Source organism: Peromyscus eremicus, chromosome 4 (genome assembly GCF_949786415.1).
Source record: "Peromyscus eremicus chromosome 4, PerEre_H2_v1, whole genome shotgun sequence".
In the NCBI taxonomy this organism is placed as follows: domain Eukaryota; kingdom Metazoa; phylum Chordata; class Mammalia; order Rodentia; family Cricetidae; genus Peromyscus; species Peromyscus eremicus.
The window spans coordinates 52,750,487-52,775,962 of NC_081419.1; the positions used below are offsets into that span (position 1 = coordinate 52,750,487).

The window sequence follows — 25,476 nt, forward strand, 5'->3', positions numbered from 1 at the left end:
CTTGATAAAAATTAGCTAAATGACTGCTTTTAAGATTCTATGGTAGCCGGGTGGTGGTGGCGCATGCCTTTAATCCCAGCACAAGGGAGGCAGATGCAGGTGGATCTCTGTGAGTTCAAGGCCAGCCTGGTCTACAGAGAGAGTTCCAGGACAGCCAAGGCTATACAGAAAAATCCTGTCTCAAAAAAGATTTTATGGTAATAACTCTTTAGGCTTTGTACTCCTATTATATCCAAAAATATTAAAAGAATTAAGAGAAACTCAAAATAATCCTCTCACAAGGTCATTTCTTCAGTTCAGTATAAATATAGAAAAGACCAGACCAACCAGATGGCTCTGTGGGTAAAGTGCCATAAACCCGACAACTTGAGTTCACTCCTCTGAACCCACATAGCCAACCCCACAATACTATCCTCTGTCCTTCATAAATGTGCCATGACATGTATGCAACACCCCACAAACACAAATGAAAAGATTAAAAAATTAAATGGAATATTAATAGCAATGAAATTAAATAAATAATAATAAAGAACTGTATCTCTCAAATGTAACAGGCCCGGGTAGGTTTACTAGTGAACTCTTTTTAACTTTTAAGAACCACCATCCATGCTTCTTATACTACTTCATAAACAGAAAAGGAGATAACCCTACCAAACGTTTTTGAAGCCAGTATTATCTTGATACCAAAAAAAAAAAAAAAAAAAAAAGACAAAACAAAAAAAACTATAGGCAAGTTTCCCTAATGAACACAGAAATATGAAAATTCTCAACAAAATATTTACAATTCAAAAAAGCATCAAAAAGATCAACTACCATGTCAAGCTGGTTTTGTTCCAGAAACGTAGGGATGGTGCAACACACACAATCAATAAATATAGTGCATCACATTAACAGACTCCAGGATAAAATCTAATACTCCTTCATTGAAAAGGGGTCGGGGGCCAGCTCTGAGGAAAGTAGGACTAGAAGGAATAATAAAGCTATATAAAACAAACCTATAGCCAACACTACACTAAGTGGGGGAAAAACTCAAAGCATTACCTAAAATCAAGAGCAAGAAACAGTGTCTACTATCTCTACTCTGATATAGAGTGCTGCTTATAGTCAGCTACAGCACTAAGACAAGATAAGGAAATAAAAGGTTACAAATAGGGAAGGAAAAAGCCAAAGTATCCTTATTTGCAGGTGATAGAACTCCACACATAAGAGATCCTAAAGACTCCACAAAAAAAAACTGGTAAACATTTTCATCAAAGAAGCAGGATACAAAATTAACATTTAATAATCAGCAGCCTCCCTGGGTACAAATAGTAACTGTGCTGACAAAGAAATCAGGGCAACAATCCCACTCACGACTGCCTCAAGAAAAAAATAAAGTATTCTGGAACAAACTTAGCCAAGGAAATGCAAGATCTCTACAACAAAAACTTTGTAAAACTGAAGAAATTTAAGAAGACACTAGAAGTTGGGAAGACTTCCCCAGATACATGCTCATGGACAGGAAGAATTAAGATTGAGAAAACGACTGTACTACCAAAAGCAATATACAGGCTCATTCAATACAACCTCCATCAAATTTCCAACATCATTGCTCACAAAAAAGTGTGTGTGTGTGTGTGTGTGTGTGTGTGTGTGTGTGTGTGTGTGTGTGTATGTACGTGCGCGCGTGCATGCTCACTAGAGATATTGTCATACCTAATTGCAAGTTATGCTACAGAGCTATAGTAATAAAAATACCATGTTGCAGGATATTTGATCACATTATGAACCCTGAAATTACATTGTTTACTGCAGAAAAAAAAAAAACTGTTTCTAGTTGTGGTGTGGCTCAACTAGAGCTTTCTGCTTTAATATTGTAAACAGGCAGGATTAAATAAAGTCAACCATAGGTTAAGAGGCAGAGTAAGCAACCAGTTGACAGGAAAAAACCAGAGAGTAAGAGAGAGGAGCACAGACAGAAAGACACAAAGAAAGTAGAAGGGAGGACATTCAGTTTGAGGAATCTTAGTTGAGAAGGCATAGGAGAAAGTCCTTTTATGGAAAGTCGGCAGGGGAGGAAGGTCAGCTGGGTGCTTTCTCTGCCTCTCTGAGACAGCAGGCTTTCACCCCAGCATCTGGCTCCCAAGTCTTTATTGGTAAAATCGAACAATTAAGATTTAGAGAAAAACAACAATACACACACACACACACACACACACCAATGGAACAGAGGACCCAGATATAAACCCACACAGTGACAGCCACCTGCCCACCTGACTTTTGACAAAGATGCCAAAAATACACACTGAAGAAAAGACAGCCTTTTCAGCAAATGACACAGGAAAAACTTGACATCCTCAAGCAGAAGAATGGGAAGCAGATCATTACTTCTCACCCTGTAAAAAAAAGCCAATCAACACCAGATACTGCAGAGATGGCTCAGCAGTTAACAGCGCCTGTTGCTCTATCATAAGGACAGGAGTTCCAATCAAAGCACCCCTACCAGGCACTTCACAAACATCTCCAAGGAATCCAAAATCCTCGGGCCTCCTTAGCCACGGGCACACTCTCATACGTACGTACGTACGTACGTATGTGTGTACACACACACACACACACACACACACACACACACAGAGTCTTTTTAAAAATCAACTAAAATTGGTTCAGCAATCTTTGTAAGACCTAAAACTCTGAAACTATTAAGGAAAAAAGAAGGGAAAACACTTCAATATAGAGACAAAGGCAAAGACTTTCTCAATAGGATTCCAGTATCAAAAGAAATAACGCTAGCAGTTGACTATTGGGATCTCGGAAAAGTGAAGGTGCAGTACAGCAAAGAAAACAATTAAGTGAAAAAGACAGCACACAGAATGAGAGGGAAATGGTGCCTAATTATGCATCTGACAGAAGATCAGCATGTAGAATATACAAAGAACTCAAACATCAAACAACAAGAAGTCAAACCACCAAATCAATAGATGTGTGTGGTGGTTTGAAAGAAAATGGCCCCCAAAGGGAGTGGCACTATTAGGAGGTGTGGCCTTGTTGGAGGAAGTGTATCAGGGTGGGGGCAGGCTTTGGGGTCTTTTTCCTCAAGCTTCCCTCAGTGTAACAGTCAGTTGACTTCCTGTTTCCTGCAAGATGTAGCACTCTCAGCTCCAGCACGTCTGCCTACACATTGCCATGCTCTCTGTCATGATGATAATGGACTGAACCTCTGAAACTGTAAGCCATCACCCCAATTAAATGGCCAATAAACATGGAAAATGTTCAACCTCACTAGCTATCAAAGAAACACAAATTAAAACTATGCTGACAGTCATTAAGAAAACAGCAAACGCTCTGGCAAGCACACAGATAAAAGGGAACCTTATATATGCTGCTGGTGGGCATGGGAGCTAATCCAGCCATGTAAGCTATCATGGAAGTTCCTGAAAAATTTGCCAACACATCTACCCTAAGACACAGGTCTATCAATCCAAGATATTTACTAGAAGGTCTCCAGGCCAACACAACAGAGATACTTGCCTATCAGTGTTTATCGTAACACTATTCACAATAACTAAATTGTAGAATCAATACCTAAATGATCATCAGTAGAAAAATAAAAAAAAATGTGGCATACACACACAATGGAATTTTTTCAGTCATAAAGAAGAACAGCCAGGCGACAGTGGCACATGCCTTTAATCCCAGCACTCGGGAGGCAGAGCCAGGCGGACCTCTGTGAGTTTGAGGCCAGCCTGGTCCACAGAGTGACTTCCAGGACAGCCAGGGCTACACAGAGAAACCCTATCTTGGAAAAAAACAAAAAACAAAAAACAAAAAACAGAAAAGGCAGAGATTAAAAAGAAATTATCCAGAAATATTGCATTTACAAAGAGCATTGTTTCTATGACAAAGAGGGAGAAAAGAGATTCAGCCCTGTTGCCTAACTTCACTGGCAAGGAAAAGATACAAACACTTCACACAAAAGCCTAGATAGTAAAGAAAATTCCAGTCAGTCTAGAACACAGGTGAAGACATTCCATTCATCCCACACAAATCTCCCACAAATAATGGCACAAAATAAAGTAAACAAAATATATGGAAGTCTTTTTTATAAAACTAAAAAAAGTATATTATATTTCAAAACTAAAATTAACTTCTTATCAGCAAAGTGCACTAAACTTTAAACCAGAAACTCAAAAAGAGACTGGTATACAGGATCATAAGATTTCTAAAATCTAGTCCTTAACATGAACTAACTTTCAAACTGTTTTCTCAGATTGAAAATTATGAACAGACACGCACCAGGGACAAATAAAATAGAAAGTGTGTATGTTAATATCACAAAAAGAAAGACTTAACCAGAGACAGTCACTTATCTTTTTAATTTTACTACCACAAATTAGTTGTATAAATAATGTTTCTTTACAGATGTGCATACTATACTTTTAAAAGATCTATTAAAATAGTTTTTAAAGGTACAGTTCCTTTCTAGAAATTTGCCCACTAGGCAGCATCTGGTTTGGGGGGACTTCGAACAATACCTCATCCCTATACAAAAATCAATTAAAAGTACATTACAAACAAGTACAATATATTTCTTTTAAAAGGCTTAGAAAAAAACACAGAAGGAAATCTTCGGGGCATATAATTAAGCAAGAGGTTCTTAAACTTGACAAGAAAATCAAGATTCATAAAAAGAAAACTGACAAACAGCATCTCACCAAAAAAAATTTTAAACTTCTGTGAAAAAAAAAAAAAACAAAAAAAGGAAAGAAAAGAAAAGAAAAAACAACTGTTACGGGACCCTTAGATGGGGAAAGGAGTTTGGCATCAAGCCTAAGGACCTGAGTATATCCTCAGGGCCCCACATGGTGGAAGGAGACAATCAATTCCTTCAAGTTGTTCTCAGACCTCCACACCTGTGAGTTTGTGTGGAAAGATGGAAGGAAGGGAAGGAAGAAAGGACAGGGAAGGAAGAAGGGAGGGAGGAAGGGAGAGAAGGTAGGAGGGAGGGAGAGAAGGAAGGAGGGAGGGAGAAGAGGGAGGGAGGGAGGATTTAATGACCACATACACACACAAGACACTTAAAATTGTTCACTTTAAAATGAACCAACTAGAGCTCAATGCAATTTATTGACTATTTACCTAGTGTGTACAAAGCCCTGGGTTTGATCTTAAACACCACATAAAATTAAGGGGGGAGGGAGGACACACTCACATAACACAACACACATACAACAAGCAGGCCTGGTAGTGCAGGCCTTTAATGCAGACACTCAGGAGACTGACGTAGGAAAGTCAAAAGTTCCAATCCTTGTCCAAGCTACAGAGTAACTTCAAAGCCAGCCTTGTGCAAGACCCTGTCTCAAAATAAAAGCCAAAGAAGGTTTAAGATTGTAGCTCAGATAAAATGCTTGCCTAACACATACAATCCCTAGCACCACTAAAAACAAACAAACAAAAAAGTATTATGTATGCATGTACATATATGTCTGTGTCTGTACAGGCAACTCAGACAGCCATGTAAAACACACCAATAATCCCAGCATGAGGATTATCAGCTGGAGGCCACCCTAGACTAGGTACTGAAATGCTGATTCAAAGAAAACAGAACAATCAATTCCAAAAGTAATATATATCTGCAGAAACCTTCCTTTCCTGTGGAAAGGGAAAGAAGGTTTCTGCAGATATATATTACCTACCCAAACCTTCCTTCCCTGTGGAAAAGCCTAATATCTATGAAACAAATGCTGCATTTTGATTAGAATTTAGTGAGGCTAGAGGGTGGTTCAGTGGCAGTTACTTGCCTAGTATGTGTGAAGCCCTGAGGTTTGAGCCTTAGCACTGGGCAGGGGAGGAAAAGGGCAGGTTAAACCTTATGATGGGAATATATTCCAGTAGCAGAGCATTTGTTTGGCATGTATACGTGCTTGGATTTAATCCTCAGCAGTAAAAAAGCAGTGTTTAAATTTCAAAAAGAATGGAAAAAAAAATATGAATATTCACTTAACGTCTATGTTCTAGAAAACAATAATGGAATCTATAGTTCATCCACATTATATAACAACATGAAGATGAAGTAAATTCTCAAAGCATCTTATATAGAGCATTGCTGTGGATATCGCTCTGTATGCTGTGAATGTGTTGCTCTGATTGGTTAATAAATAAAGTGCTGATTGGCCAGTAGCCAGGCAGGAAGTATAGGTAGGACAAAGAGAGAGAATTCTGGGAACAGGAAAGCAGGATAAGGAGTTGCCAGCCAGACACTGAAGAAGCAAGATGTAAAGATACTGGTAAGCCACAAGCCATATGGCAAGGTATAGATTTATAGAAATGGGTTAATTTAAGATGTAAGATCTAGCTAGCAAGAAGCTTGAGCCATTAGGTCATACAGTTTTAATTAATATAAGTCTCTGAGTGTTTATTTGGGTCTGAGTGGCTGTGGGCCCGGGTGGGACTAGAGAAAACTCCAGCTACAGAGCATTGATACTCTACCACCAAGGGCAATTCTGGAACACTTAGTAAAGTTTTTCTACTTTTAAAAATGATTCAGGTGAAGAATATAGCTCAGTGGTGCTGTGGGATGGTCTGTATGTCAAATGTGTTGCTCTGATTGGTCAATAAACAAAACACTGACTGGCCAGTGGCCAGGCAGGAAGTATAGGCGGGACTAACAGAGAGGAGAACTGAGAGAACAGGAAGGCGGAGGGAGACACTGACAGCCGCCACCATGACAAGCAGCATGTGAAGATGCAGTAAGCCATGAGCCATGTGGCAAGGCACAGATTTATAAAAATGGGTTAATTTAAGATATAAGAGCTAGATAGCAAGAAGCCTCAGCCATTAGGCCAAACAGTTTAAATAATATAAGCATCTGGGTGTTTTGTTGGACTGCCGGGGCTTAGCGGGAGTACAATTTCCACAGCTACACAGTGGAAATTCACTGATGCTTGGGGTTCCATCCCCAGTGTCAGCAATGATAATGACTATAATTATTATGATAAAGTGATTTATTTGTCTCAAAAGTAATTCTCATGATTTAGTGACAGATCCAGCAAAGCAGAATTTGGGGCAGCAATTGGAGTTAACAGAGTTCTCTATTGGGCATTTATAAATTACCTTTTTTAATCAGAAAATCAACTGCTCTATAGAATTGAATGTCAAGTAGGAGTATTTTTCCTAGTGTTATGAAAATATTTAAATCAACTATCTATTTTTTTTTTTTAAATTTTTTGAGACAGGGTTTCTCTGTGTAGATTTGGAGCCTTTCCTGGAACTTGCTCTGTAGACCAGGCTGGCCTTGAACTCAGAGATCCACCTGCTTCTGCCTCCCAAGTGCTGGGATTAAAGGTATGCACCACTGCCGCCCAGCTTATCTCATATTTTTAATATTATTTTCTCCCTGATTTTTATGAAAAATAGAAAGGAAACAATGTAAAAGAGCTCAGCATTATAAGCTCATCTACTTTGGAATTTTTAAAAAAATCCAAGATTTCTAAAAAGAAGGGAAATAAATAAGCTAAGAGCGAGGCTGACAGCACAGCTCAGAGGCAGATCTAGCCTAGTACATGAGGAGGTCCCACAGCCAATGCCCAGAAGATTAACTTCAATGTTACACATGATCTCAATTTCAGTTCTCGTATATGAACATAGAAATAAATGTGTTCACCTTCGCACATGCAAAGTTAATTATCTTGAGTTTGGGAGTACAAATTTAGAAATATTTCCCTCACTAAAGACTAAACCAAAACCTGAAATACCTTCTTTTTCTATATCCCATTTTCTCCTATCATATTGTATCAACTTTAACTCCCAAAACATTTCAAAGTCATCTAGTAATTTCTGGTGTTACTGAGCAGTCCGATCCATCTTTATCTTTAGATTAAATTTACTAAACCAAGCATGGTGGTGTAAGCATTTAATCCTGGCACTCAGGAGGCAAAAACAAGCAGATCTCTGTGGGTTTGAGGCCAGCCTGGTGTACACAGTTAGTCCCAGGCCAGCCACTGCCACTCTCAAAAATAAAAGCTAACAAAAGAACTTGTATAGCAGCTTCCTAGATATCTGACTTTTGTCCTCTCCTCTTACCCAACCTCCATATGACAGCATATATGTGACCCTCTAAATGTAGTTTCTATCATGCTATTCTTCCACTATAGAAGCTTCCCATTTCAAATACTATGAAATACTTACTCCCAGCTTTGATCTTCCATGACCTGGATCTTGCCTGATCCTCCAAGCTCACTTCACAGCATTTTTCTCTCCATCACACATTCCAAACATATCTGTCATCTTTGCCCCTCACAAAGGTATATACTCATTTCACAGTCTACACATTTTCTGTTTACTATTTTAGAAACATCATCCCTCAGCTACTGGACTTTGCTTTTTTTTACAATGTAAAGTACACAGTGATATAAAAAAAATTCAAACACTACCAGAAAACACAGAATAAAAGATGTAGCCAGAAGTTTTCTTCAGTCCTGCCCAGCCTTGTGGTCTTGCAGCCACTTATAAAATAATCATTCAGGTGCTTAATATTATTTACAAACTGTATGGCCTATGGCAGGCTCTTGTTAGCTAGCTCTTATATCTTAAATTAACCTATTTCTATCAATCTTTGTTTTGTATTATGTTCCATGGCATTACCTGCATCCCGTTACATGTTGCTCCTTCGGTTGCTGGCTTGAGTCTCTCCAGACTCCACCTTTCTCTTTCCTGTCTCTCTCCTTGGATTTCCCGCCTGCCTCTAAGCTGCCTTGCCATAGGCCAAAGCAGCTTATTTATTAACCAATGGGAACAACATATATTCAGAGTACAGAAAGACATCCCCCAACAAAAAGAACTACTTAAAATCCTACCATTAGAAAGAATTACCACTAATATTCTGGAAATAATCCTTTATATGTAACTTTGTAGGTATATGTGCCACTATATGCTGCACATAGTCTTCACAAATTTCAACTTTTTCTATACTTGTTCTTCAATTCACACCACTTCCTAAAAGAAGGTCTCCCAGGACCAGGACCTTCCTCAAGAAACCTTTTTTTTTTTTTTTTAGATTTATTTATTTATTTTGTATACAGCATGTATGACCAGAAGAGGGCACCAGATCTCATTACAGATGGTTGTGAGCCACCATGTGGTTGCTGGGAATTGAACTCAGGACCTCTGGAAGAGCAGTCAGTGCTCTTAACCTCTGAGCCATCTCTCCAGCCCGAAACCTTTTTTTAATCACATCATTTCACTTCCTTCATTGCACATATTTCTCTCCAAATTAACTATGTCTTTGTTAACTTGTCTCTATTTTTCATCTGTCAATCACAGATGAATTCAAGGTCCATGAAAGTAGACTCTTACCACTACTTTTCCCATTATTATGGTCTAGACCACTACCAACACATTGCAGATGCCTAATACTTATAAAGAGATGACGGCTTTGGTAAATTTGTGTGTGTGTGTGTGTGTGTGTGTGTGTGTGTGTGTGTGTATGTGTGTTACTAGGACTTGAGCCCAGAGCCTCACATATGCTAGCAAATGTTCTACCAATAAGCTATAGCTCCCCAATACCTTCTGTACTTTCTATTTCTGAGACAGGGTCTCAGTAGGTTACACAGCATAAGTCAACTCTCCCTATAGTCTAGGCAGGCCTTGACCTTGTGATCCTCCTGACTCAGTCCCCCAACTAGCTGGGATTACAGGTCTGACTTCAATTAACATTTGTAAGCTACAAAATCCTAAATTTTTAATCTCCTATTAGATTTTTCTCTAAGTTTCATACTCATACTTAACCATCCATTTGACAGCTCCAATTGGAAAATACAGTGGTTCACTAAACTTGCTCCTACTCATGCTGTTCACTATTTTGATGAATGATAATACTCTCAAACATCCCAAACTATAAAACTGAATTTTACCCTTGAAATGATTCCTCCTCTTCACCCCATAATAAACCAATCACCAAAAGTCTCTCAATTCTACTTTCTAAATCTCCAATCTATCAATTTCGTTCAATCCATCTGCTCTTCTCCCACCCACCCAATACAAAGCATTCATCATTTCTCTTTATCAACTATAATATCCTTCTAGCTTCCTACTCTAGATCCACTCTTACTTCCTTCTAATTATTAGAGCTACACTCTCAGTGGCTATAATGATGTGGTGGTTAATCTTGTCAATTTGGCTGGATTTAGAATCACTTAGGAGAAAGACATCTGGACATGTCTGAGAGGCCTAACTAAAGTAGGAAAAGCTACACTGCATGTGGACAGACCTGTGCTCTGGGCTGGGTCCCAGATTAATAAAAAGGTAAATGCAAATATAGCAACAGCATTCACCTCACTCTGCTTCCCAACTGCAGATGCAATGTGACCATGATCCTTCAGCCATGGCCACAACTCCTCTTGCTGCCATGTCACACCACCTTACACATATCCACTCTGCAAGCCTCAAATTAAACATCAATTTTACAGGAGTTTGGAGTAAACAATTCCACAGAAATCCTTCCTCCCAATGCAGCCTTGGGTGATATAATAAATAACACAGTAATCTAGACAAGTGCTGTGAAGGAACTGTGCAGATATAATCAAAGTTATTGATTTTAAGTGGGAGGTTATCATGGATTACCCACATAAATCAGAGATTCGGAAGTTGATCAACAATCTAAGTCTGCAGTTTCTCCCACCAGAGACTCCAAGTAGACTGCTGTCTGATCTCTGGAGACTCAGGCCTATGAGATTCTAAGCAAAGACCCAGTTGATCTGCCTGAGTTTCTGAACTTCAGAGCTCTGATATAATGAATGAGTGTTGTTTTAAGCTGCATAAATTGAGAACAATGGAAAATACAACCAAGATTCTTTCTAGAACCCTGTCCCCACACTAAGCCTGGGTTAGGGCCCCTGTTAAATGTTCCCATAGCATTTTGTATTTCTCTGTCATAACATCATATTTATTATTTAATATACATAGCCTAAAATTTATAGCCAATAATTTTCCAATTTTGTTCACCATATACTATTATAACCCAATGTCTACACAATTGTTATTTATAAATGTTTGCTAATTAAATGAAAAGACTTGTTTCCCAAAGTCCTCAGCTGAAATACACCTCCTATAAAGTGCCAGATTATGAAATACTTAAGAAGGAATGATTAGCTTATAGCAATAATTAAAAAGAGAGGAGTTAGGATGAAAGATACATACTTAGAAGCATTTGGACACATTATTTCAGTTTTACAAACGCTCCATACTCATCACCATACTCCATACACTATACCATGCCCAATGCCTATAGCAGTGGTTCTCAGCCTTCCTAATGCTGTGACCCTTTAATACCATTTCTCATGTTGTGGTGATCCCCAAGTATAAAATTATTTTCGTTGCTACTTCGTAACTGTAATTTTGCTACTGTTATGAACTGTAATATACAGGATATCTGATATGCAACCCCTGTGAAAGGGTCATTTGACCTCTGAAGGGGTCGCTAGCCATAGGTTGAGAACCACTGGCCTACAGGAACCACAGCCACCTATCAGAAAACTATAAAATACTACTAGTAACAATGGTAATATCCCTAAGATATACTCTTTGGGCTATAGAATAGAAATTATACTACAATTTTTTTAAGTTATCAAACTTCAGAAATAATCCAAATTTATTCAATCTAAGACATTAATATTTTATAATAAGAAGAGAATGAATATATTAAAAGTATCTTGTCAGAAAAGGAAAAGATCAGCAAAGAGAATACTTACATAAAAGGAAAAGCAAAAAATGGGAGTGTCATGGCAAGTCTTGCTGTAAATTCATCAGGAAGATACCACAAGTACACAATTAAGCATGTAAACAGATAAAGAACTGAAGAATAGATAATTAATCTTCCAACCCATAATTTCTGCAATCTCTGATTTTTTTCTCTAAATTCTTCCAGTGCTTCAATTTCCTATTAAGAGAGAAGTATTCCATATTATTAAAATCTCATAAATCATTTAAAAATTAAAATGAAAGAACATGACAGAAAGATCATATAAGATTCCTAAAATTCAATGAAATTTAATGCTCTAATATTTCAAAGCAAACATAAAGGAAAGAAAACTAAAAATGAAGTTAAAAACTAAATAAGCCTTTCCCAACAAATTATTTTTTAAACTTAAATATTAAATATTATTTTTAATCTATCAAATTAGTAAAAACTGGAGAAATGAAACAGATATCAGCAAATACTTATTGAGTGAAAAAAAAATAATTCTCCATATACGGACTTTAAAAATCTGGCAAGAAAAAAAAAAGAATAAAAATTATAACAATGTAGGGCCAGGATTGGTGGTATACACCTTTAATCCTGGTACACGGGAGGCAGAGGCAGGCAGATTTCTCCAAGTTTGAGGCTGGCCTGGTCTAAATAGTCAGTTCTAGGCCAGACAGGCAGAATAATACAGTGAGAGTGTCTCCAAAAACAAACAACAAAAAAATCAAAACAGTGGCTGCAACTGTACCATTTCAGTCTATTCACTATTCCCTATAGTCCTAGGGGGGAAAAATCACTTTTTAAATAAGAGAAAAATGTCAAATCTATAGAATTGTTGCAGACTGATAAAAGTTGCACAGTAGCGTGCAACCTTTATTATGCTAGCTGTCACACTGACTTACACCACGCTAGCTCTAATTGCATTCTATTGGGTTCTATTACTTGATATTCTATTACCTGATACAGGCTTCTTAAGTCACTAAGAGACCAGATTTTTTTTTTTTGAGATCATGTAACACTAAAGATCTCAGGATTCCTCTATAATATCTTTTAAGTTCTCATATCTCTTCTCTAATATAAAATTACTAAAATATTAAATTAAAATACTTTAGAGTCAACAAACATACCTTATCTATATTTTCTAGAACTTCTACTGTTGAAGGTTTTGCCTGTTTTAGAAACAGAAATAAGACATGCATTAAAACTTGTTACTAAAAACACTTGGATTTATAGTCATTAAAACATTTTATTTCGCAACTAGGCTTCTCAGTGTTATCAAGCAATATGTCTACCTGTTTTAACTAAAATTGGAAAATTATAAAAATTATAATTACTAAATCTATGTAGGATTTTTGTTTTATTTTGTTTTTCAAGACAGTTTCTTTGTGTAGGCTTGACTGTCCTGGAACTTGCTCTGTAGGCTAGGCTAGCCTTGAACTCACAGAGATCCGCCTGCCTCTGCCTCCAAAGTGCTAAGATTGAAGACATGCGCCATAACTGCCCAGGTAGAATTCTTAAAATAACCCTTTTTCTAAATCTTTCAACTGTGATAGCTCTACTTTTACCATTCTTAACCTCAACAGAAAGACTTTTATACAGAGAAATAAATTTTCATCCAAAGGGATTTATATACCAAAATATTCACAGCCTACCTTCAGTCTAATTCAACAACGCTGAAAGTTCACCTTGGGCTCTGTGTAAGCACCACACTAACTGACTGCATCACTGACACACAACAAGGCTCCGGAGGTCAAAATCTGTAGGCTGAAAGTTCCTTCTGATTCCTAAAGTACAGTTTGGGAGGGCTGTTTGCTTGCTTGCTTGTTTATCTTGTTTTAAATGTGTACAGGTGTGTGCCTGCATGTATGCCTGTATATACATGCATCCATGGTGCCCACGGAGGTCAGAAGGGGCACTGGATCTCCTGGAATTGAAGTTATAAACAGTTGTGAGCCACCATATAGGTGCTAGAAATTGAGCCACGGTCCTCTGGTAGAGCAACCAGTGCTCTTAACCTCTGAGCCATCTCTTCAGCCCCAAGTACACAGCTTTGTAAAGATTAGATTTTTAAAGAGTATCTAATAATAATTTATAATAGAGATTATTTGCCAAAGGTATTTTTACATAAGCCAGAATGGTTCAAATAACAATTGAGAAAACATTTATCAAGACAATAACAAATTTTAATGCAATAGTGTAGCTGAAAGTTTTTCTGTGCTTGTCTGGCATCAAGGTCCCACAGCCACTTATAAAATTCCTGTGTCTCACCTGGTCCTGTAACCACTCAGATCCAAGTAAACACACACAGGCTTATATTAATTAAAACTGCTCGGCCATTAGCTCAGGCCTACCACTGACTAGCTCCAACACTTAAACTCAGCCCATTTCTGTTCATCTATAAATTGCCACATTTTCTGTGGCTTTACCTGTGTGCCATTACATGCTGCTCCCTGAACAGCGGGCTGGCTTCTCCTCACTCTTCCTTCCTGTTCCCAGAATTCTCCTCTCTGCTTATCCTGCTGTGAATGTATTGCTCTGATTAATTGATAAATAAAATGCTAATTGGCCAGTAGCCAGGAAGGAAGTATAGTATAGGTGGGATAAGCAGAGAGGAGAATTCTGGGAACAGGAAGGAAGAGTGAGGAGATACTGCCAGCTGCCACCATGAGAAGCAAGATGTAAAGATACCGGTAAGCCATGAGCCACGTGGCAAGGTATAGATTTATAGAAATGGGTTAATTTAAGATGCAAAACCTAGCTAGCAAAAAGCCTGAGCCATTAGGCCATAAAGTTTTAATTAATATAAGCCTCTGTGTGTTTATTTGGGTCTGAGTGGCTGCAGGCCTGGACAGAACTGGAAAAAACTCCAGCTACACTATAGTCCCTACAAGAGTTGTTAACATAAGGTTGAACCACACAAAACTGCCATTTTTGTATGTCAAAGCAGAATACTGGAAGTTCATATAATTCAACCAAATAAGAAAAACAAAGGAATAATAAGATTTTTCAGTCTGTCATAGGTTTTTAAAGAAGAGTCATTTCATCCATCTATTGAATGAAAAAAAGTTGATCCCACAGAAGAAGGAAGTAAAAAGTTACCAGTCTAGGGAAACTGGAGTAGAGAGCTAGAGGGTTGAAAGATTAGGGGTTAAAGGATACAAAACTACATCTAGAATAAATTCTACAGATCCATACAGCATGATGACTATAGCTTATAGTGATATACCATATCTTTTTCTGAGCTTTCTCAAAAAAGTTTATTTCAGTTTTAGGTATGCACATACACATGTGTGCCTGTGTGTACACACATGAGTACAGGTGTCAAGCCAGAAGTGCCACATCCCTGAAACTGGAGCTCCAGGCAGTTGGAATAACTAGATTGGGGTACCGGGGACTGAACTCAGGCTCTTTGCAAGAGCAACAGGTGCTCTTAAATCCTTAACCATCTCTCTAGTCCTCACATACTATATTCCTGAAAAATGCTAACAGAGGGAATGTTATTTTTTTCACCACAAAAAAGTGTAATTATGTGAGCTAACACATATGTTAATTAGCTAGATCAAACAATGTAATGTAATGCACATACTTTAAAACATCATGTTGCATATGATAAATACATACAATTTTACCTGTGGATTTTTAAAAAAGAGGAAGTCAATTTAACACAAATCTAAAACATGGATTAATCTAACAAGCCAAAGGCTAAATCATCACTAGTCTTTATTAGTATGATAAGGAATAAGAAAAAAAATAAGGAAATTAGTTTGTCCTAGACTATATTATCTCTTCTTACAATAGAAGAATATTTATCAATATACTTTATATTTTATATCTCTAAATTTGAGATACTTTCTCTAAAGGCTTAACTAATAAAATCTTCATTTTTAATTCTGTTCAACCTATAACACTTAAAAGCATATTTAGTGTGACACCAGCAAATTTATCTGACATGCTAAAAAAAAAAAATTACAATTCCTTAAGTCCCAGAACTAGGAAAGCAGAGGCAGGGCAAATTTCTGTGAGTTCACAGCTACACAGTGAAACCCTGTCTCCAAAATAAGTAATTAAATAAATAAACAGATAAGTAAGTTAATAAATAGATTATAGACTCTATAAAAACCATAAATATAAAACTTTTAAATTCAACTACTTTTAAAATAAACTTAGAACTTGGGCAAGATGAGAAGAAAACTACTTGCATAAGATACATAAATAAAAATGAATTACTAGAGACATTAGATACCCATAAAATATACAGAACTACCAAAAAAATGTGCAAAGAAGTAACTCTAAATGGAGTTAAATGAAATTAAATATATAACATTAAACTCACTGAAAAGTAAACCCCAAAGGATACCTTTACAAAAAAACTTATGTAACATTTTTATGTTAGATTTGAAAACTTACAATACAGAAAATATGTTTTCTTACCCTCCATCGAGAAAATAATCCACCCATCTTTTATTTGTAGAAACTTGGCACAATAATAAATATCATTGGTTGTCCAAAAGAAGTCACAGCTAGAAACAAAGCAAATATTTTAAGTTAAATACCCAGCACATTCTCTCTAAAATTTTTAGGTTGTAATACTACATTAAAATACCATAAAGTATTTGTTAGCCTCCACTTAAATGAAACTTGCATCCAGATAGCCACTGGTATATTTAAAGTGAGGACATATTTAAAGGTAAAAACAGAGTTGGAAATTTTTAATGACAAACCACTTTAGAAGTATACACATATCTACAGACTTTCTATTTTTTAAAGTAGTTTCCCTATGTTATCCTTGTTATAAAAGAATGACTCCTTCAATAGTCTGAGCCTTAATTAACTTTGTTAATTAAAGTGAACAATGTCAACAGTTTGTCACAGAACAGCCTTTAGTGTAAATCACCTTGGAGACAAGAAAACTCGATGACAGCGGAGTTAGTGATTTGTCCAATAGCACATTAAGAAACCTGCCCTAAAGTTCCCCTACCTTCAGACTCCTGGTTCCTATTTCTTAAAACACTACTGTCCAACACCCAGTTAAGCATGTGTTACTAAAATTCTAAGACCCTCAAGCTGGATAACCTTCATTTCAGCTAACTTTGTATTCCCTTTGTTTATCTATGATTCTCAAACATTGTATAAAGACTCAGAAATGATAATATCATAAATCAATTTAACAGATAATCATTATATAATTTCTTATTCTTTTAAGTTGAAATGGTAAAATTATACCTTCAAATTGACATGTTTTTATCAGGTTACAAATATATGCTTATCTGTGTGAAGCTACTTCATTTATACACATGGACACACACACTTATTTTCATAGGTATATCCCCCATATCTTAACCATAAAAAATAATTATCAGCAACCAGTAAGAACTTCAATACTATTTATATATCAGAATTAGCTCAAGGCATACCTATTTTAAGAGTTTCTTTTCTTAGGAAAGTAATGAATGCCTAATTTTAAAGCACTTTCATGTATAAAGTGATTCTTCAGGACAAAAATATTATCTGTTCTAAGACAATCTGAAACATACAAACATAATTTTATAAATGACAAATAAGTGGCAATTATTAACCCTGCAACATTAGCTCAATATTCAAAATTCTAAAATGTGACAGTGAGGTATTCTAGAGCTCTAATGAACAAAAAGAATACATTTCTGAGACAAGATATTAAACAAATCTTAAAACCTTAAGATTCTAAAAATAGTTACCAAGAAAGGTAGAAGGAAAGAAATTCAGATGAACTACTTAATTTGATATTCTCAAATTACACATCACCCCGCTCTTTTGAAACTAGCATGTGATATCTGACAGTGTTTCATGCACAACTGGACTACATAGTTCCATTTCTAAAAGAACTACATCCTTCTACGTCAAGCTCGTAGCCATCACACCTTGAGACCAAAGTTTCTGTTTTGGTTGGGTTTTTGGAGACAGGGTCTCCCTACATGTCTAGCCTACCCTCAACTTCCCCCTCCCGCCTCAGCCTCCTGAGCAATGGCATTACAAATTTGCACCATCATGCCCTGCCTGGGTTAGACAGGTTTTTACTGTTGGAAATCAATGACAGCATCAGGTACTCACTTGGCTCCAGATCTCTAAGGGCCCTGAAACAGATGGTTTGTTAGAACTTAATCATTTAGATACTGTCCCTCCACTTCACAAACTAAGACCCTGAGGCTGGAGAAGAATATGGTAAGCTCCAAAGATACTAAGTAGCAAAACCAAACATTGCATTTTAGTTTTGAATTTTTTTAATGCAACGGTTATTCCCAACAGCATAAAATAAGAAATGGAGAATACTTATATAGCGTAGGCTGGAATATATCAATATAGGCTAGAATATCTATGTATAAGATATAGATAGCTGAGGATACAGGTCAGAAGCAGAGCATTTGCCTAGTACATGTGGAGTCCTGGGCTCAATTCTCACCACCGTAAAGAAATAAAATAAAATAAAATAAAAACCAAGTGAAACAAAATATAGGAAAGCACCTTGGACCTTCTCAAATAGTTGATAAGAAGAGTTGCTAAAGTGGAGAATGAGTTATAAACACAAGAGACAGTGTTTATGGCAATGTATCAGGTATCCCAATTCCCTTATCAGATTAAATACAAGTGCCAAAATCTGTATTAGAGAGAAGTTAAATGGCTTGCTAAATTTCTAAGACTCCAGTTAGAACTTTTAGAGCAACGGCCTAAAACAGTCATTACTGTATATTACCTTTTTAATGAGTATATAAACTATACTCATAATTCATAATAAATATCTATTTTTATATCAATTATTTGTTTGGAGAATGTTTTGTGTTAAAGAAACAAACTATGGGTTAGTCTCTAGTCTCCCTGAAGCAAGAAGCTGTGCTTTTAAATTTACCCTCTGAAATGTTAGTGATGGTCATTAAATCCATGCTTTCATATTCATAAGCAAAGAATCAATCCTTATTGATTCAGAAACTTTTTCTATCAAATTCTATTATTAAAGAAGCAAATTTACTATAAATGATATGCACATATAGTTTTTAATAGATAGGAAACACAAAAAAATTAAATATTTCTATACTTTTAAGTTCATTTTTCTATCTCACCCACTACTTCTGTCCTTTCCAACTAGACATCTTTTTTTTTTGTTTTGTTTTGTTTTTGTTTTTTTTTTTTTGTTTTTCGAGACAAGGTTTCTCTGTGTAGCTTTGCGCCTTTCCTGGAACTCACTTGGTAGCCCAGGCTGGCCTCGAACACAGAGATCCGCCTGGCTCTGCCTCCCGAGTGCTGGGATTAAAGGCGTGCGCCACCACCGCCCGGCTCCAACTAGACATCTTAATGCCAATTCTGATTGCCCATCATTTACTGTGAAACAATGAGCAACTAAATTACTTAAACATCCCTATTTCTCTATTTTTGCAAAAGAGGGATAGTTAGAATCCTCTTAAATGCTGAAAGGCTTAAATAACACAGCCTACACTATTTACTCCAGTACCTGATAATACAGTAATTACTCAGAATAAATTTTCTCTTGCTGTAGTTATTGCCATTTTCTAATCCATCTCTACTTTGTTGCCAAGTAACTCTAGCATCTCCTTCTAAAGCACAAAGCACTCACTTGCCATTAACTAGACCTCAAGCAGCTTGTCTCCAAACTGTACCATTTCCTTCCAACTCTGATATCACAATGGGACTTAGCATGCACGACCTTAAGGACTGAGTACATCTAAATGTGTTCTATTTTTTTAAGATTTACTTAATTGTATTTGTATGAGTGTTTTGCTTGCATGTATATGAGCACCATATGTATGCCTCGAGCCCAGGGAAGTCAGAAAAGGATGTTAGATACCCTAGCACTAGAGTTACAGATGGCTGTGAACCACTGTGTGGGTCCTCCAAACCTCTAAGTCATCTCTTCAGTCTCCTAAGTGTTTTTCCATAAGCAACAATGCCTACCTACCAAATTACATGATATTTTCTATTATTCACACTCAAGTTTAAGTGACAGAACTTAAAATCTTAAATGTTTTTCTTGAATTCTCAACTCATTTCAAATCACATTAAAACAATGGGATAATGATTCAAAACATGGTTGAGCTATATACTAGCTATATGATCTTGGGTAAATTACGTAAACTCTCTAAGCCTTGGTTTATAAAGCAGTGAAAATACTTACATCCATGGAATTGTAGAAGTTAAATGAAATTATTTATCACTTAGCAATGTTCAGCACACAGTGTTTAATAAATTGTAGCCATTACTACTGCTATTACAAAAAAAACCCACATGTAAAATTTAAATGAAGCACATGCCTAACTTTTTATAAAAATGAGCACTTATTTCATAACTTAAAATGTTTAAAAATAAGTTTGTATCTTTACTGAAAATATTTTTCTCCTTTACTGTAGCATGGAAATAAATAACAATATTCTTCAGGCACTTCTCATTATAATAAACTTGTAGGCCTTCATAGAAAATAGCAAAAGAGTTTTGTGTTTAACTTAAGTTTCAAACTTAAATATAAACTAGTCAATCTTCAACAGCACTTCCATGTTACTACACAATCTAGAATTCAATGCAACTTGTTCAAAATCACTTTCAAATATCCAAACAGGAAATTCTGAAATCTCTTGTACCAGGTTTATTGCCCAAAAACAAATGAAAAGAAGCACATCTCTAAAAGCACTTTAGATGTGTGAGATGACTGCCACAAATAAAGGGGGGACTTCTATATGAAATCATACCTTCATGACAGTCACCTGTCCTACCTTGCATTCTTCCAACATATAAACACAATATACGTTTATTAATAGCACTACTGTGCTGACAATAGACGTCAAGGAACTTTTTAAAAACTCTACGTTTAAATGAGCCAATCTTGTTTAAGAAAATGTATTCACAATCAACTCCGTTCCCCGAAGAAGGCACTATGGAGACTTTTGGGGACTAGGGATTAGTCCTGCTGCCAGCTTCAACACATGCCTGACACTAAATTTACGCATAATCCTTTACACCTCTGGGCAATTTTGTCAACGCTGAGACCGAGGCCACTGAGACAGAAAATAGACTCTCAGCACAACAAACCAGAAGCCAAAAAGGAAGAGCAGAACATGGAAAACTCAGTGAGTCACAGGTGTTGCTTACAACTGCACACACAAAACTTAAATTCACCAGTCCGAACTCTCCGTCCGAAAAGACTTCATCAAAGGATTAAATCTACTGATGTCGTTTGGAGTTGCTTTGCCCCAGCTGTCCCTAACACCACTCATCTTCGTCCTTCCTCTCCACCCCTCAGGCCGGCCGCTGTCCTTCTAATAAATAAGGACAATGGTCGTGGAGTGGCTCCTCCAAGTCGCTCACAATCCACGCCCACACCGCGGTCTGAGCAGCATGACACTGACAGTTTTCAATTCTTCCCATCCGGCCAGCTCAAGCGGACGCGGAGGTAGGTGATCGGAGAACTCGGGGTGGCTATTTCAGCTAGGGAATGTGCTTTCTGGGACCTGAGGGCACTTCTCAACACAGGTGGGGGCCAGGGGTTCGAGCTTCGGACAACCACTGCGCGGAACCCCTGAGAACACAGCCGGGAGAACACCGGCCTGGGGGGAAGGCTGAGCCGGGTCTCGTGCACTCCGGCGCCGCTCGGGCCGCTGTGCCGGGCAATCCACGGGAGAAGGTGGCAACCGTGGACGGGGGCTCAGCCCCGCGCGGCGTGTCCCCAGCCGCCGCCGAGCCCTAGGCCACTTGGCATGGGCGGAGGCACCCGGGCCGGCGCGCCGAGGAACCCGGGAACTGCTTTCCCGCGGCCCGGAACGCCTCCGTCTACGCGGCCCTCCCCCCTCACCGTCCTACCTGAGGAAAGCGGGACCCGCCCGGCCCCGGCGTCCGCTCCGGCAAGCCCGGGTCGCCACAGCCTAGCCCGCCTCTAGAGCAGGCAGCAGCAGCAGCTACTGCTAGAGAGCTGGGCCCGGCCCATGCCTTCCCATCAAACCCCGCGCTCCCGCCGCCAGCCAATGGGCGCCGCGGCCGGCGCGCGCCGCTTCCCCCGTCACGTGACCCGGCCCGCCCAGCGGTTGGTGCTTCGGAGCGATGCCTTTGGTCTGAGGATTCAGGCTGCGTATCCTCTGCGGCCCGTGTAGGCTGTCGGTCCTTAGATCACTGCCGGGTATGGCTGTTCCGACGACTCTTACTGGTCTTTGACTCTTAGTCTTCCTTTGCCTCCTTTGCTTCTGAACAACCCCCCCTCCCCCAGGTCTCGCCGGGGAAAGAAACTGATCCTGAGTGTCCCAGTCCTTCTGAGCGGAAAGAAGAGTGGAGGGGACAAAGAGGAGGGGCGTTGAAGGTCTAGACGAGTGTGTCTGGAAAAAGAACAGGTACCTGAGGTCCCAGATCAGCTATCACGGATCCAGCAAGCAGCAAAAAAGGTTTACACTACATAGCTCAGAAGAGACCAGTCCCAGCCAAGCCAGTGGAGACATATATATATAGGCCTGGCTAGATCCTGTAAGGGCTTGAGAGGTCTGTTGTTCATGGACGTCAAAAAAGGTCCTTTGATGACTGGGCGCTTACCTCACCAGAATGAGATGAACTTCAAATGCAAAGGATGGCCTTTTCAAACCTGTGGGTAGCAACGAAGGCTGAGCTTTACACCTTTACACTCTGAACCTCAAGAACACTCTCCTAAAGATCTAAATAACTGAGCCTGCCTAATACCATCGTGATGTATTTTTCCTAAGAGTTGAAAACTGCCTAAAGAATGTTAAGTTTCCTAGTCAAGTATCAATAATAAACGACACTTGAATGAGGAGGAAAAAAAACTAGAGATGTGTACCCGTAAGAAGAAGGGAAACTTCAACAAAGGCTTTTATGTTTTGTCCTGTGTGCAATCATTTTATGGGTTCTTGTACTTTAGTTACTAAAGAAAATGTTTCTGATTTCCAAGGTGTAACGGGTATAATATGCTATGTTTACAATGATGACGCAGGCGAAGAAGGAGAAGACGACATAGACGTAGTGTATCGAGTTGGTAAGATGATTCTCTAACTGCTAAAATCCTCCACTACAGCTCTGTAAAAAGAATTGAAGGAGAGATCTAAACTTTAGTGTGCAGTGTGAGTCGCCTCACAAGTGTGGAAGAAAATGAACACGTGTTTCACCAGGTTTGATTTGGAAATTTTACCATTTTATTTCCTAGCCTTTGCAGCTTCTAAGTATTGAAATCTTGTGCTGCTGTGCAGCTACTGCATCTTGTCTCAGGTCTTTCCTCAAGAGAACAGGAAAGAACATGTTTGACTCTTGCTAATATTTTGTCCTCTAGTTTTTCAATGGGCCATCAAAGACTGTCATCATAAAGGGAGTTTCAAAATAAAAACAGAACAGCAAGACAGAGAACAGCTAGCTGGTTACAATAGAGTCTAAAAATCTAATCCTGAGAGAAAATGTCCCAGGGGAATAAAGTTAGAAAAAGTTTTAACCTAGTCAGGTGTGAAGGAAAACATAAAGTCTAAATCATCCCCCAGATCTTTCAAAGTAAGTATCATTTTTCAAATGAGGAAACAAAGTGAGAGGATATGTACGCTGTTAAAGATAGCACTATGCCGTTCTGTCTCCTGTATGGGGAGGTAAGAGCTGCCCTGAGGATATAACGCAATGGTAGGACACTTACCTAGTGTGTCCAAGGCCCAGGGTTCAGTCCTCGGTACCATGAAAGAAGTGAAAAAGGGAGTAAAAAGGAAGAGTTTGTCAAGGGACAAGAAGGGGAGGCAGCAGAGAACTAAACATGGGATGGATTGCTAAACTACAGACCCTGGGTTAAATATAAGGAAATGTACAAGAGCTGTAGTAAAGCATCCAACAGGAGCGAGAGAAAAACTGCAAGTTAAGTGTTGTTGTGTAAACCTGTGTTCAAGGTGTTAGAACATAGCACAGCAGCCAGGGACCATGTCAGAGAGCCAGTGAAGCGGCTGCTTTAGCAAATCCAGATCTCAAATATGGCTCCCTACTAAGCCTAAACTTAACAGGATTGCATCTAAAGAAGTGAAATCCAGAGAATACTCTGAGAGAGGAAACAAACTGTTCAAGCTGGTGGAATCCTAAATGGTCTAATTCAGCCACAAAAAAAAAAAAAAAAAAAAAAATCAATTTCCATAAGTGTTAAGAAAATTTACAGGAGGGGCACTCATCAATCTGGTCAGAGGTGTTAGAGAAAGCTTCCTTAAGGAAGTCACACTCAAATTAGATCCGAAGAATAAGAAACGTAACTGTGGAAAAACACAAGGAATGTCATATGCAAAGGCCTTTTGTTAGAAGCAGGCATTTGCAAGCCTAAGAGACTAAAAAGAGGCCATTGTGACTGGGTCATAGACTACAGGGAGACAGTGATACAGTGTGAAACTGGGCACCACGCTGAAAGATTGTTTTTCTGGCCTTGTTTTTTAAGAAACAAAAGTTAATCCTTTCCTTGAGAAAACAGCAGATTTGATGGGATCCAAACAAAATGCGAGAGAGCGGGCGTGGTCAACTCTGGACCAGTGAGGGTACGCAAGTGATGAGTGCAAGTGAAAGGAGGTAAGAACAAGGAAGTGGAAACAAGTAGGGCAAATGGAACAAGCTAGAAAGTAAAATGAGAGGTCTCTGTGACAGATTCAGATCAAGATTTAAGGAATGAGAAATTTAAAATAACTGGAGATTTCTGGTGGTCCCATTAGATCACTGCTAATACCATCATGGAGATATGGGGAACACTGGAAAAGAGCCAGGGTTAGAGGAAAATGGTGATTTTTGACTTGAACAAAGAGTTTAGGGTGTTTTTACGACTTCAAAGGGAAGTATAAACAGTTGGGTTTATGGGTCTGAAACACCAAGAAGTCTGGGCTAGACAAAAATGTATTGCCCTTTCTGTAGCCACTTTCTTTCAAATGGAGTGTCCTTACTCTAAGTAAGCAGTTTTGTCTTACATTTAGAATAGAAAATACAAAATAGAAGTCACCATAGCAGTGTCCCAGGGTTCCCTGAGAATCACCAGGGCCTTGTTAAAAACCCGTTCTCAGGCTTCCCCTTAGAGATACTTGTCTGTTGTGGGGCCTGAAATTTGTATTTTTAATAAGTGTCACTGTTGATCCTTTTTATAACTAAGTTTATTCAAGGCATGGTACTATGGCGCCAGAGACTAACTGCATGAGAATATCAAGGTACTTATTAAATACAGACAATTCTCAATGGGTGGGGAAACAAACCACTCTTCAGGGTAGGCCGCGTGCCCAGCAGTCGATGGCCAACACAAAACAAACTCAGTGACATCTTTCAAGGTTCCTCGCCTCATAAATGTCCTGGCTGGGCTTTTTCCTTTCTTGTTTTTCTAATTTTTTTCTCTTTTTACCCTGCTGGTCCTTTGTATCTATGATGGCTTCCAGTTTTGTGTTTTTATGGGATTCCTGAGTGTTCGAACACGCATAGTACATCAATAGTGAGTTCTTTTGCCTTTTCTTGGACTCTTTTCCTACTGTTTGTTTTGACCTACTCCAATGTGTTTGGTCTTATATTTTATTACTCCTTAGATACTTGTTTGTTTTCTCTTTTGAGAAAAGGGAAAATCATTATTTTTAATGTGCTTTGATGTTTTGTCTGCATGTGTGAAGATATCAGATCCCTTGGAACTGAAATTACAGACAGTTGTGAGCTGCCATGTAGATTCTGGGAATTGAACTCAGGACCTCTGGAAGAGCAGCTAGTACTCTTAACCACTGAGCCATCTCTCCAGCCCCTACCTGTTT

General features: G+C 38.4%; 1 protein-coding gene across 5 annotated transcripts in view; it reads right to left on the reverse strand.

The window, feature by feature from the left end:
- The window catches only part of Lnpk (lunapark, ER junction formation factor), a 57,525-nt gene extending 35,294 nt beyond the window's left edge, over nt 1–22,231 (reverse strand). For 3 of the 5 annotated variants that reach the window (XM_059260717.1, XM_059260720.1, XM_059260721.1), the window contains exons 1-4: nt 22,082–22,231; nt 16,151–16,239; nt 12,847–12,888; nt 11,727–11,914 (exon numbers count right to left, since the gene is read on the reverse strand). In XM_059260717.1, the coding sequence (XP_059116700.1) occupies nt 11,727–11,914; nt 12,847–12,888; nt 16,151–16,177 (257 nt within the window). In that variant the 5' untranslated portion in view covers nt 16,178–16,239; nt 22,082–22,231. Of the gene's footprint in view, nt 1–11,726; nt 11,915–12,846; nt 12,889–16,150; nt 16,240–20,875; nt 20,993–21,556; nt 21,687–22,081 lie in introns of those variants that run through there. The other 2 variants (XM_059260718.1, XM_059260719.1) reach the window with 2 other exon arrangements.
- Between the last annotated feature and the right edge of the window lie 3,245 nt (nt 22,232–25,476).